At 39.4% G+C, this 13,765-nt stretch overlaps 1 protein-coding gene across 1 annotated transcript in view; it reads right to left on the reverse strand.

Annotated features, from left to right (window-relative positions):
• GFM2 (GTP dependent ribosome recycling factor mitochondrial 2) overlaps positions 1-13,765 on the reverse strand; it is a 57,363-nt gene that overhangs the window by 3,753 nt on the left and 39,845 nt on the right. The window contains exons 16-19 of the mRNA XM_028114569.2: positions 12,029-12,105; positions 9,634-9,772; positions 5,516-5,695; positions 3,647-3,762 (exon numbers count right to left, since the gene is read on the reverse strand). Of these exons, the coding sequence (XP_027970370.1) occupies positions 3,647-3,762; positions 5,516-5,695; positions 9,634-9,772; positions 12,029-12,105 (512 nt within the window). The remainder of the gene's footprint in view (positions 1-3,646; positions 3,763-5,515; positions 5,696-9,633; positions 9,773-12,028; positions 12,106-13,765) is intronic.

A 13,765-nucleotide genomic window follows, 5' to 3' on the forward strand; every position in this document is an offset into this window, starting at 1 on the left:
AGGGCGCATTTTCACCGTCTGTATTAACTAAAGGTTCTGGGCCTTAAATCCTATTGTCCCTGATCAGTCACCATCCCCCCCACCTCTTCTGCCCCTCACCTGCACAATCATGAAAAATGGCCACATTACTAAAACCAGGAGTATATTCTCATTATTATCGAAATTTCAAAACATAGCATACATACACAGTAAAACAATCAGTTCTTCATAGCTTTAAAATCTAAACAACTGTGGGGCGCCTGGGTGGCTCAATCGGTTAAGTGTCTGCCTTCAGCTCAGGTCATGATCCCAGGGTCCTGGGACTGGGCCCAGCATCGGGCTCCTTGCTCGGCGGGGAGTCTGCTTCTCCCCCTGCTTGTGCTCGCTCTCAAATAAATAAAGCTTAAAAAAAAAAAGATCTAACCAACTGAAATGACTCACCTAGAGAAAATGTATCTTAACAGTCCTTCTTGAATGAAAATATTACTAAAAAATAATGACCGCCAACAGCAAACAACTATGTATCTTCTCTTTTTGCAATTCCTACCCAGAGCTTCACATAATGTCTGTTGGGACAAAATAATGGAATGGGAAATGGTGAAAAGGAAAAATGCTATAACCAAGGAAAGGATCGAATGCTACATATGTAACTAAGATACACAGCCTCTGTCCTCAGTCCTCTCCACATTCTCTCTCTTGGATGTTTCAAAAACATCAATGTAGATTCCTCAAAACCTTCATACTTCACACAGACTACAGTCTTGAGTGCTTGAGCCCTGTACCCTACTGGCCTGCTTTAGGACAGTGTCCAAATACCCCACAGCAACAGATGACCTCATCATTTCCTTTTGTAAACATTCTTCTGTGCTCTTTCCTATTTGTTGATGGCTTCATAATCTTCAATTCACGTGGTCATGCATCTTTGACTTTCTTTTCCCGAAGTAGCTATAAGATTTCCATTCTTATTGCCAATATCCTAGTTCAGACCCAGTCCATTCTCTGTCTGAGACTATCTCCTCCCTATCTCTAGTTCCTCCTGTATTCAATTATATTGCCCGCTTCAAAAACCTGAAAATTTTCACCACTGTTCTCAAACCTCAAACTCCTCAGTGTAGTTTTGAAAGGTTTCTCTATGGTCTGACTCCATTCTACTTTTCCAACAATTTTTCCCTACTACTCTGCCTTCATCTGATACTACAGCTGAAGGGACTCTTCAATCTCTCCCTTTCTGGAATGCCCCCAAAATTCACAGCTCAGATATTCCTTCCAGGAATCCTAATTTCCCATCTGCAACGATGTGGATGAAACTAGAGGGTATTATGCTAAGCAAAATAAGTCAGAGAAGGTCAAATACCATATGATGTCACTCATATGTGGAATTTAAGAAATAAAACAGATGAACATAGGGGAAGGGAAGGAAAAATAAGAGAGGGAGACAAACCATAAGAGACTCTTAACTGTAGGAAACAAAGTGAGGGTTGCTGGAGGGGAGGTGGGTGAGGGGATGGGGTTACTGGGTAATGGGCATGAAGGAGGGCACATGATGTAATGAACACTGGGTGTTATAAGCAACTGATGAATCACCCAATTCAACCCCTGAAACTAATAATACACTATATGTTAACTAAATTGAATTTAAATTTTTTTAAAATTCTAATTCCTCACTTCATTTTTATGACTCCCAGTCTGCTCTAATATTTTGGCTATTTGGATATAAAATTAATCATCTTATAAATTTTTTTTTTAGATTTTACTTTTTTGACAGAGCGAGAGAACACAAGCAGGGGGAGTGGAAGGCAGAGGGAGAGGGAGAAGCAGGCTCTCCGCTGAGCAGGGAGCCCGATGCGGGGCTCGATCCCAGGACCCTGGGATCATGACCTGAGCCAAAGGCAGACGCTTCAACTGACTGAGCCACCCAGGCGCCCCTCATCTTACAAACCTTAAGGTCCTTTGGGTCAAGACAAACATACATATCCCATCTGTGTCCATCTTAGTGCACAGTGTGCTGTAAGCTCAACAAAGATGGCTCAATAAATACAGGAAGCATCATTAACTGCTAATAAGCAGAAGCTTCCCTACTAGATGAAGCTTAACAAGGCCTGCAGTACTTCTATTAGGAGTACTTCATGTATAAAAACTAAAGATTAAATTAAGCCCCCATGAAGTTAATTAATGAGCTTAATAAAAAGACTATCCAATTCAGAAACACAGATTTTTAGAAGGCATATTAAAATTTTGAAGGACTGACCAATATAATGGGGCTTGGGGTTAATTTAGAAACATGACATCTTTCAGGTTACTGTTAACTAAAACCAATTTTTAAAAATTATTGGAAATATTCTCAACATTTTAATCATGACTGATTTACAGGTAATATTTCTAACTATGTGCTTAAGCAAACAATATTTAAATAATGCTTTTTGGATGTACAGTTTTTTTTTTAATAAAAAAATTTTAAGTAGCATGAACTTGAGGGGCGCCTGGGTGGCTCAGCTGAACAAGTGTCAGACTCTGGATCTCAGCTCAGATCTGGATCTCAGGGTCATGAGTTCAAGTCCCGCAGGGCGCTCCACACTGGGTGTAGAGCCTACTTAAAAAAAAAGTACGAACTTGAACTGACATAAATGAGACATTACGTTCTACCTTCATAAGTCAGGGACTTAGGGTATTTACATTAGCTTCATAATTTTGGATTCAAATGAGCTATAGAAAATCAAGTCTCAAACACAATCAAAACTTTTAGAAAATTGTTTTAAAAAGCAAGTGTTTGGGGCGCCTGGGTGGTTCAGTCGGTTAAGCCACTGCCTTCGGCTCAGGTCATGATCCCGGGGTCCTGGGGTCCTGGGATCGAGGCCCACATCGGTCTCCCCCTGCTCTGCGGGGAGCCTGCTTCTCCCTCTGCCTCTGTCTGCCATTCCCCCTGCTTGTGCTCTCTGTCAAATAAATAAAATCTTTAAAAAAAAAAAGCAAGTGTTTTAATGCAAATCAGTCACCTACAAAACTATAGTATTCCCACACTGAGAGGAATGCAGAGTCAGCATTTAGCACTAAGATCCCGTGAGTTATTTCAGCTCTCGTAGCTTACTGAGGCAAGACAGTCAAGGACATACAGGGAGGTAACCATGCCAAGAAGAGTAGATTGCTTGATACTTCTGTAAGGTTAGGTGCTTATCCTGAACCTTTTCTTCAGTGACACTTGTCTGATTTCAGTGATCTCTGATTAAGGTAATCTTATTGAGATAAACAGGAACTCCAAAATTGGAACTAATACTGCATCTTCAATGTTCTTTAAATTATAGTCCATCTTGGGCCCGGCCGACCCCCAAAATGTCCCCTATTCAAACCACCAAGCTTACCTCTAACAGGTATGTGTCTGGGAGGGAGAAACCAGAAATGCCAGGGAAGGAAATCTACCTCTTTGCCAAAACCAGAGACTATTTCCTGGCCATTGTGCTAAACAGTAATTTTCTAGGTCCTCTTTCAAATATAACCGTGGTGATTAAGAAGTCAAAGATTCCCCGAGGTAAAAACCCTTACTGATTCTAAGGCCGAGACGGTGACAGTACAAGTGTGAGGCTCTGCCAAGCACAGCTGCCTGAGTAGCAACGGTGCACTACTGTCAGCACAGTCACCTTAAAGCAAGAAGGATTGCAGGATAGTTCTATACCTTTTGTACGCATCTCGAGACACAGGCAGAAATCATTGTTGTGGAGGTACCAGGATGAATGATCAGTGAATGTAAAGTAATGGCCACATCTTGAACTGGGGATCCGAGCAATGGTCCTAGGCAAGGGGAAAAAACGACTGTGTTAGCACGCATATGCAATGAGGAGTGAAGACAGGGAGGGGACTTCTGGTTTCTAGTTCATGTAAGGAGCTTAGAAGTTGTCACTCTGACCTAGCAAGTAAGAAGCGAAACAGACTGAAAAATCAGCAACTCCTCTCGGATCCATAAGAGAGTAGAAGACAAAGGACAAACTCACTGCCCTAAACACTCGAGAGACAGGTGAACACCAGAAGTCACAGCTTCCTGGAACAGAGGCTCACTTGCCCAGGGACCACTGCCAGGGTGGGAAAACCTCAACTATAACTGATGAACTGCTGGAGGCTCAAGGTGGACAAGTCTGGGAGGTAAGAACTCCAAGGGGACCCAGTCATACATAACTCGTAAGGGGGACCACCCCACAAATTTTTTGAGATTTACCTCCAGGGGCTCAAGCAGGTTCTTACCATAAGTATCAGAGAAAAATCTTATGCTTCTGACAGAAGGGTAAAGAAACCATTCTGAAATACTCCAGAGCACACTGTTCTTAAAGGTCTGCTGTCGGGGGAAACTAGTTAACTAGAGCCTAACCAGCAGGTCCGGCATTAGCAGGACCGAACCAACTTGACTGAAGTAACCAAACGCCAGGCCACCCTAGACATCCTGTCCAACCTGAGGCCAGCAGAAAAAAAGAAAAAAGAAATGTGAGCAGTTCCTAGTCTAGAGGCATGGACTCACTATAAAACTGAGTCTTAATCCTAGGATTAGAGAATGCTTCCCTTCCCCCACACCTGACCTCCACATTACTAAAGGCACGTTTACACCCATTCCTTTTACCCAGTACATCGTGTCTGGCCCTCAGGAAAAGATTACAAGGTATGTTAAAAAGCAAAAGCACAATATGAATACAGAACAAGCATCAGAACCAGACATAGTAAGGATGTTGTAATGATCCTATCACATGACTGATATGCTAAGGACTCTGATAGAGTAGACCACATGCAAGAACAGACAGATGGGCAATTAAAGCAGAGAGAGGGGGGCGCCTGGGTGGCTCAGTTGTTAAGCGTCTGCCTGCGGCTCAGGTCATGGTCCCAGGGTCCTGGGATTGAGCCCAACGTCGGGCTCCCTGCTCGGCAGGAAGCCTGCTTCTCCCTCTCCCACTCCCCATGCTTGTGTTCCCTCTCTCGCTGTGTCTCTCTTGGTCCAATAAATAAATAAAATTAAAAAAATAATAATAATAAAAATTAAAAAATCTGAGAGAGAGGGAAGTCCCAAAAAAGAAGCAAAAACAAATGCTTGAAATCAAAAACAGTAAAATAAATGAAGAACGTCTTTGATGGGCTCATAAGTAGACTGGACACAGCTGTAGAAAGTACTGAGTTAGAAATTGTGTCCATTGCCCCACAGGGCTCCTTGCTCAGAGGGGAGTCTGCTCTGCCTGCCGCTCTCCCTGCTTATGAGCTCTCTCTCTGACAAATAAATAAAATCTTTAAAAAAAAAAAAAAAAAGGAAAAGAAATTGTATCCATAGAGACCTCTAAAACTGGGAAAAGCAAACTGAAAACTGGGGAAAAAAAAAAACAAAACCCCCCACCCAGAACAGAATATCCAAGGGCTGTGGGACATGGGAAAAGGTAACATACACATAATCGGAAGAGACACTAAGAAAACACTACTGAAGCTGGAATGAAGGACGTAAATAATCTATATTAGGAGTGACTTCAGTGGTTGACTTGTGATACTAAAGCTTACTCTTATTTCAGTACCTTACCTTGCAGGCATGCACTGTGAATTCCATTTTCAATGGCCTCTTGGGAGACCTTCGGAAGGTCTTCACCAACACCTGCAGCATACTTGATAACTGGCGTAACAGAGGATGCTTCAATTGGTTTTACTTCCAGTTCTACAGTCACAAGATGCCGTTTGTCTCCTAAAGTTCTATCTAAGGTATCTATAAACAAATTGATTATAGTACTTCAGAGATTTGTTCCAGAAAGATACCAAGATGCCGCAACTTGCAAAATTACAGTCAACGAGTTCAAAGTCTCATAGAAGATAAAGTGGGAGAAAATATTACAATGGCACTAAATACAATATAAACACAACAGAGTAAAAAGTTCTACCAAGGAAGCATTTGCTTCCGTGTTTACCAATGTTAGAAACCAGGTGTGAATCACTGATTAATATTGCTTTAGTGCTGAGATGTGTTGAGGCAGATGATCCCACAAGTTCTGATATGCAGATGACACATTTAAACTTTTTGAAATATCTTACGTGAAATTCTTTTAATTGCACAACTTTTAACTGTAAAACATTTAGAGTACAAAAGGTAATCTAATGAAAATTAAGACTCTTTTAATTCTGTCAACCCACAAACTGCTAAATTCCATATTCTACCAGTAATGTTTTATGCATTTATGATTTTTCTCAAACTAGGGACTTTTTTTAAAGATTGAAAACAGTATCTCTCAGGGTGCCTGGGTGGCTCAGTCAATAAGTGTCTGCCATGGGCTCAGGTCATGATCCCAGGGTCCTGGGATCGAGTCCTGCGATCGGGCTCCCTGCTCAGCGGGAAGTCTGCTTCTCCCTCTCCCACTCCCCCTGCTTGTGTTCCCTCTCTCGCTGTGTTATCAAATAAATAAAATACTAAAAAAAAAAAAAAAAAAGGAAACCGTATCTCTCATTTGCTAACCTCCATTTGTCACCAATCTCCAATATTTTACTAAAACAAAACTATGCTGTATTTACGCGAGGGACCATGTAACAGTAACATACAGCACAAATTAAAACTAAGAATTACAGCCTACAGTTCTTCTTTATGATCCCTTTTTAAGCTAATTTTTATATTATGAAATATTTTTTATTTAAGGGAGCATTTATGAAACCTAAAACTACTCAGAAATAGACCAGGGGCGCCTGGGTGGCTCAGTCATTACGCATCTGCCATCGGCTCAGGTCATGATCCCAGGGTCCTGGTATCGAGCCCCGCATAGGGCTCCCTGCTCAGCGGGAAGTCTGCTTCTCCCTCTCCCACTCCCCCTGCTTGTGTTCCCTCTCTCGCTGTGTTACTTACTCTCTGTCAAATAAATAAATAAAATCTTAAAAAAAAAGAAAGAAATAGACCATTACCAGTAACCTACAAGTCTTCCGAAGCAACCCCATCATGATGTATTTAATCATTCCTATGATTTTCCTTAGTCATATTACATATGCATGTATCCCTACACAATACAGTTCACTCTGCTGTATTTGTTACTCTACTATGTACCTTGCAACTTGCTTCTTTTGCTTCACATTTTTTCTAAGATTTTATTTATTTCTTTGAGAGAGAGAGAGAATGAGAGGGTGGGAAGGGCCGAGGGAGGAGGAGAAGCAATGTGGGGCTTGATCCCAGGACCCTGGCATCACGACCTTAGCCAAAGGCAGATGCTCAACTGACTGAGCCACCCAGGTGCCCCCTGCTTCACATTTGTGGGTCCTCTGGGGTGATGCATATCGATGTAGCTCAGTCTTTTTCATAGCTGTATAATATTCTATGGTATGAATACAACTTATACTTCTCCTGTCCATAAATATTTGGCCTGTTTTTTTCTACTTACAGGTTTTTTATTACAATGCTATTATGAAAATTCTTTTATCTGTCTCTCAGTGCACATGTAAGAGTTTCCCTAGGGTATATACCCAGGAGAAGAACAGCTAAGTAATAAAGTCTACACACAGTCAATTTCGCAAGGAAGTTACCAAATTGTTTTCATAGTGGTTATATAACTTACACTCCCACCAGAAGTTTTTAGGAGTTTCCATTGCTCAACATCTCACCAACACTTGGCACGTCTGATTTAATTCCTGCCAATTCTATTGGTATAAAATAGTATCTCATACTTTTAACTTGCATCATTCTAATCATTATTGATATTAGAAATCTCCTTATATGTTTGTCTGTTTCTAGCTTAATTAGTATCATAACCACTTTATGGCTTTATAATATGTATTCATGTCTGATACACTTCTTTGGGTTAACGTGGTAGCTTCACAATATTTAGTCTCCTTATCTATGAATACTATGGTTGTCCATTTAACTTGGTCTTTTTAATGTCTGTAACTTTTTAAAATTTTTTGGATGTACACAGTGTCAACCTGCCCCTCAGTAGTGATGCATCATCATATTGCTACAGCGTCTACTTACTAGTTTTTACCTTGAAACTAATAAGCAATCTGTGCGGAGACCCTTTAAAGACTATGCAAATATGCTGCTCCTCAAGATACCCAATATTTAACAATCACAATAGTTGCAAAATGACTATTTTTCTACTCCAACCCTCCTCCTCAGCATCTAACAGTCAGCAGTTGGCATTCAACTCTAAGGAAGAACCCCCTCTTCTTCCTCATCTGTTTATCTATTATCAGTAGGGCCTCATGAATCCCTACTTTGTCTCAATGGCCTATAATTACTAGACTTAAATGCTATTCTAATTCATTCAGATATGGCCAGTAGAGCCTCTTCAAGTTGGTTCCTGTGGCCTTATGACATTCCCCCATCAATATTGAGCATTTCTTTTCTTTTTAACTAAAATACCATAATGTTCTATTGCCTGCTTATTCTTGATGGTCTCTTGTTCCTTACTAAGACTTTCTATCTCCTTTTATTTCTTCAAAAATAAATATACTTCTTTTATATCCTGCATCCAATAATTCCAATATCAGAAGCCTTTGCTATTCTGACTGATGCTGTTTCTACTACCTTTTTGCTCATTGTGCCTTTTCTCATGCTTTTGTAAAGTATTTTTTGAATTGTGATTTAATTCTCCTTTATCTATGGGATTTTTCTTTGAGAAATGGATTAAAGATACATTTATCTAGAGGTCCCATGTTTGCTTTTTCCAGAATCCTTGGCTGCTCAGCAGGAAGCCTGCTTCTCCCTCTCCCACTCCCCCTGCTTGTGTAAATAAATAAATAAAATCTTAAAAAAAGAAAAAAGAAAAATAAATCTTCACATCACTTGCTCCTACATTCTGCTTGTTTAATTTTTCAAGTTTTACTGAAAAGTAACCACCTGGCCTTTTTTATAAATCACTGATTACGTCTAGTTATCCTTAACATCTTTTCTCTATTATTTTTTCAAAAAATCTCTCCATGTTTACTCCTTGGGGAAAAGCAGTGATTGTCATGTTCCTGTGCTTAAGAAAACCAAACTGAAACTATCATATATAGAAAAAACATGAATTCTTAAATTTTGGGACAGAAATATAAAAACTGTACTTTCTCAAGATCATTAGCATAACATTACCATATTTATTAAATAGATGAAATTATTTTCCACTCACTTTGTAAAAATAATACATGAACTTCAAATTCTTATACTCATTCTGGTAGTGAGGATTAGTATGAGCACCTACACCAAGGGCTTATTCTACCCCATGACCACCACTGAAAAGCATTGTTTGTTTGGTAAGGGCTCATCATTTGATTGATGTAATGAATGGTAAAGGAAGACAGCTGGGTTAAAACAAAACAGAACAAAATCCTAAAAAAAATAAGAACATACACGCATAAAACCTATGCCCAGGGCGCCTCGGTGGCTCAGTCAGTTAAGCGTCTGCCTTTGGCTCAGGTCACGATCCCAGAGTCCTGGGATCAAGCCCGAGGTTTGCCCATTTCCCCCTAGTTGGGCTCCCTGCTCAGAGGGGAGCCTGCTTCTCTCTCTCTGCCGCTTCTTCCCTGCTTGTGCTTGCCCTCCCTCTCTGTCAAATAAATAAATGAAATCTTAAAAACAAAAAACAAAAAACCCTATGCCCACTGATGGAAGATACTAGTGACTGTGAACCCTGCTTTCAGAAAACAGGTCCTGGAGAGAAACAAAAATAGCAAATTCTAAATGTTATTTTTTACCTGTGGCATGAACTGCATTTAGGATGGTCTCTCGGTATGCCACCTGGAGAGGTCCTAGATAGGTTTCCAGTCCATATTCCCTCTTGATTCGGTCATGAATAATCTCGATATGTAGCTCCCCCATACCACAGAGGACAGTCTGGTTAAAAGAGGAAGAAAAAAAAACCAACATCAAAGAAAAATTATGTTTATCACAAAATACTATATAAAGGTATGATATCAATGTTATTTTTCATTACAAACTGAGTTTCTTTGCAATTTTTTTTGGCACCTCTTCAAAACAGTTTTTAACTTTTCTGAGTGGGTAAGTCAATGAAAAGTGAATTGCTGAGGCACCTGGGTGGCTTAGATGGTTAAGCGTCTGCCTTCGGCTCAGGTCATGATCTCAGGGTCCTGAGATTGAGCCCCACATCAGGCTTCCAGCTCAGCAGGGTGGCTGCTTCTCCCTCTCCCTCTGCCTCTCCCCCTACTTGTGTGCTGTTTCTCTCTCTAATGAATAAAAAATCTTAAAAAAAAATAAAATAAAAAATAACAGTGACTTGCTGGGACGCCTGGCTGGCTTAGTAGAGCATGTAACTCTTGATCTCAGGGTTGTGAGTTCAAGCCCTATGTAGGGCATAAAGCTCAGTTTAAAAAAAAAAAAATTTTTTTTTTTAATTTAAAAAGTGAATTTCTAGGCTATTCTGTCCTTATTACAAGATAGTTTAAAACAGGCAGGTAGCACCTAGCTACAACTGCTGTACTTTAAAGTTAAAGAAGCGGATTACTTGGGAAAAACAAGTTGTAGAACACTACGAATTGAATGACTTATTATAATCTCTATCTATATATATCTATATATGGAAAAATATACTGTGCTTTATTTATAACATAGCACAGCAGAAGAGGTTTGGTAGTGTGAAATGTTATTCACATTTTCAGTGGTTACCTGTGTAAAATAGAACGGAGAAAAAGGGAAACTTTAATTTTGTACTTTGTGGGGCGCCTGGGTGGCTCAGTTGGTTGAGCGTCTGCCTTCAGCTCAGGTCATGATCCCGGAGTCCAGGGTTTGAGCCCCACATCAGGCTCCCTGCTCAGCAGGGAGTCCACTTCTCCCTCTCCCCACCCCTGCTCATGCTCTTTCGCTCTCTCTCAGATAAAGAAATAAAAATTTTTTTAAAGATTTTGTTTATTTATTTGACACAGAGACACAGCGAGAGAGGGAACACAAGCAGGGGGAGTGGGAGAGGGAGAAGCAGGCTTCCCGCCGAGCAGGGAGCCCGATGTGGGGCTCGATCCCAGGACCCTGGGACCATGACCTGAGCCAAAGGCAGACGCTTAACCGACTGAGCCACCCAGGCACCCCTAAAGAAATAAAATCTAAAAAAAAAAAAATTTGTACTTTGTACTCGTGTATTATTTATTTAAAAAAACATGTATTGGCATTTTTTAAATGAAGTTTTTAAAATAAAAAGTTTAACTGCTTGTTGTATCCTTCAGCATTAATTAAATTACCATCCTCATTTAGCTGGCATTTGGGAAATAAAATACTCCCTGTTTTAAAGATTAACTAAATCAGTTTATCCTTAAAGGCTATTTATAATCTTTTAAAAGAACTTTTTCTAAAATCTTAAACTTTACCTGCCTTCCTAAAAAGACGCAAAATGGAACATGTGTTCTTCTACTGTAATGTAATATATACAAACTTCTTACCACCTATTTTAACTCTACTTCCTCCCACTGTGTTAGGATGTAAGCAGTCACTTCTCCCCAACCCTAGGTGAGTTAGTGACATTAAGAGCACCTTTGCATCCTCCCTTTAGTATGCTGAATCTATAAACCTTAGCATTAAAGGGTCAAGACTTTGTCTTAGGGTTAAACCTTATTTCAAAATTTCACTAAGGCTGTCTTCTGGAAAGCTTAAATGATAAAGAATGGTTTAGGTAACTGAGATATAATTAATTATATTAAGAAACTAATAGCTTGACAGTCAACGATAATCAGAAATTTCTACTATGAGAGAACCAAAAGAGAAAGTTTTTTCTTTCAGGGGCATGAACCAATCATGTTTTAGATATATGCATTTACACACACACACACACACACACACACACACACACACACACACACACTCTATTATTGAAAGATTTCTGGGGTTAAGTAATAAAATGCGTACCTGTCCAGACACACACACACACACACACACTATTATTGAAAGATTTCTGGGGTTAAGTAATAAAATGCGTACCTGTCCAGAATCAGGATCCAGCTTCACTTTCAAACTGGGATCTTCACGCTGAAGGCATTTCAGTGAACCAATCGTGTTTTAGATATATGCATTTACACACACACACACACACACACACACACACACTATTATTGAAAGATTTCTGGGGTTAAGTAATAAAATGCGTACCTGTCCAGAATCAGGATCCAGCTTCACTTTCAAACTGGGATCTTCACGCTGAAGGCATTTCAGTGCATAATCCAAATCTAAGGGATAAACAGTAACTGCTAACCTTCACATTTCATTTTTTAGATAATGTAACATGTGTTCAAGTGGGGGAAAAAATGAACAAGCAAACAAATTTTGAAAAAGAACATTTCAAATGGCTATAAATGCTTTTTAGAGAATAAAAGAAGATGGTTACAATAGTAATAGGAGGTTATCTGAGACTGAATGATCTGGGAAGGCCTCTCCAAGATAATTTAGATGAAGACACAGAAAAGAATGGCCATGTATGCAAAATCCTGAAGAAAAGAATACCAGACACAGGATATGGCTGTGCAAGGAATGGTTTTGCTAATGGAAAAATAACAAGATGGCCAGGGTAGCTGGATATTAGTGGGTAAAAAGAGTAGCATCAGATGAGGAAGGGAAGGTGTGGCAGGAGTCACATCATGTACGGTTTTGTAAGCCAGGGTGAAGAGTTTGAATCTCCAATGGGAAGCCACTGAAGGGTGTTCAGAGGGACAGTAACCATCTGATTATGTTTCGCAAAGATCAATCTAGGAGCTGACAAAAAAGCAAAATGCCTTCAGAAACAGAAGCAATAATGAGAAACTGGCAAAAGGAAACTAAATTACATCATGAATAAAGAGATGCTAATATGATCACTCTATGATGAATTACCACACCCAAAGAGGAAGTTATTTATGTCAAATATGGCATCTTAAGTGATACTTTAATATAATCAATTAACTCTTAAGTGTATTCTCCCTCTCTACAAAAGATGTTAGAAGTTTCACAAAGTGTGGCTCAAGAAAAGAGCTGAGCAATGGATTAATGAGTCAACCTTATCAGCCACACATTTAAGGTGGTCTTAGGGATATAAACTTCTAGACATGCACTGTACAAGTAGCAGTCACTAGCCATCTCATTAGGATATTACTAGTCTAAACTGACATGTGCTCTAAGTATAAAATACATACTAGGTTTTTTTTTTTTTTTAAAGATTTCATTTATTTATTTGACAGAGAGAGAGGGAACACAAGCAGGGGGGAGTGGGAGAGGGAGAAGCAGGCTTCCCATACTAGGTTTCAAAGACTTAATATGAAAAAAAGAAAGTAAAATGCCTCATTAATTTTTATACTGATTATATGTCGAAATGGTACTATTTTTGATACACTGGGTTAAGTAAAATGTATCATCAAAATTAATATTGCCAGTTTACTTTTTCTTAATGTGGCTCTAATTTTAAAGTGGATGTTGTATTTCTATTGCACAGTGCTCTTCTAGAATCCTGACATCCCAAAGTCGGGTTCAAGGACCAGCAACACTGGCAACGCCTGGGGCCTATTAGAAATACAAAATCTCACATTCCAGACTGAATCAGAGTCTGCACTTAACAAGAATTCCAAGAGATGTATTATACACATTGAGGTGAAGGGGCATTATTTTAGATAATATCTTATTTTCAGATTTTCAAAGAAAGAATGAATGCTTATGACACTGGGGCTTTTGGAATGAAAACATAGTAACTTTACTGTAAATAAATTCATTCAAAGTATTTATAAAGAATATTTATAAATCTATTCTTCAGGAGTTTATTGGGATTAAAACGGTGTCAAGTGCTAAAAAAGGACTATGGGGTAAACACAATGGAGGACCAGAAAAAAGAATATGTAGATCTACGTGAAAGAAGTCCAAGAG

This window comes from Eumetopias jubatus, unplaced genomic scaffold, assembly GCF_037043125.1.
Source record: "Eumetopias jubatus isolate StellerSeaLion01/CBP00866 unplaced genomic scaffold, mEumJub1_p1.0 scaffold_5, whole genome shotgun sequence".
NCBI classification, from domain to species: Eukaryota; Metazoa; Chordata; class Mammalia; order Carnivora; family Otariidae; genus Eumetopias; species Eumetopias jubatus.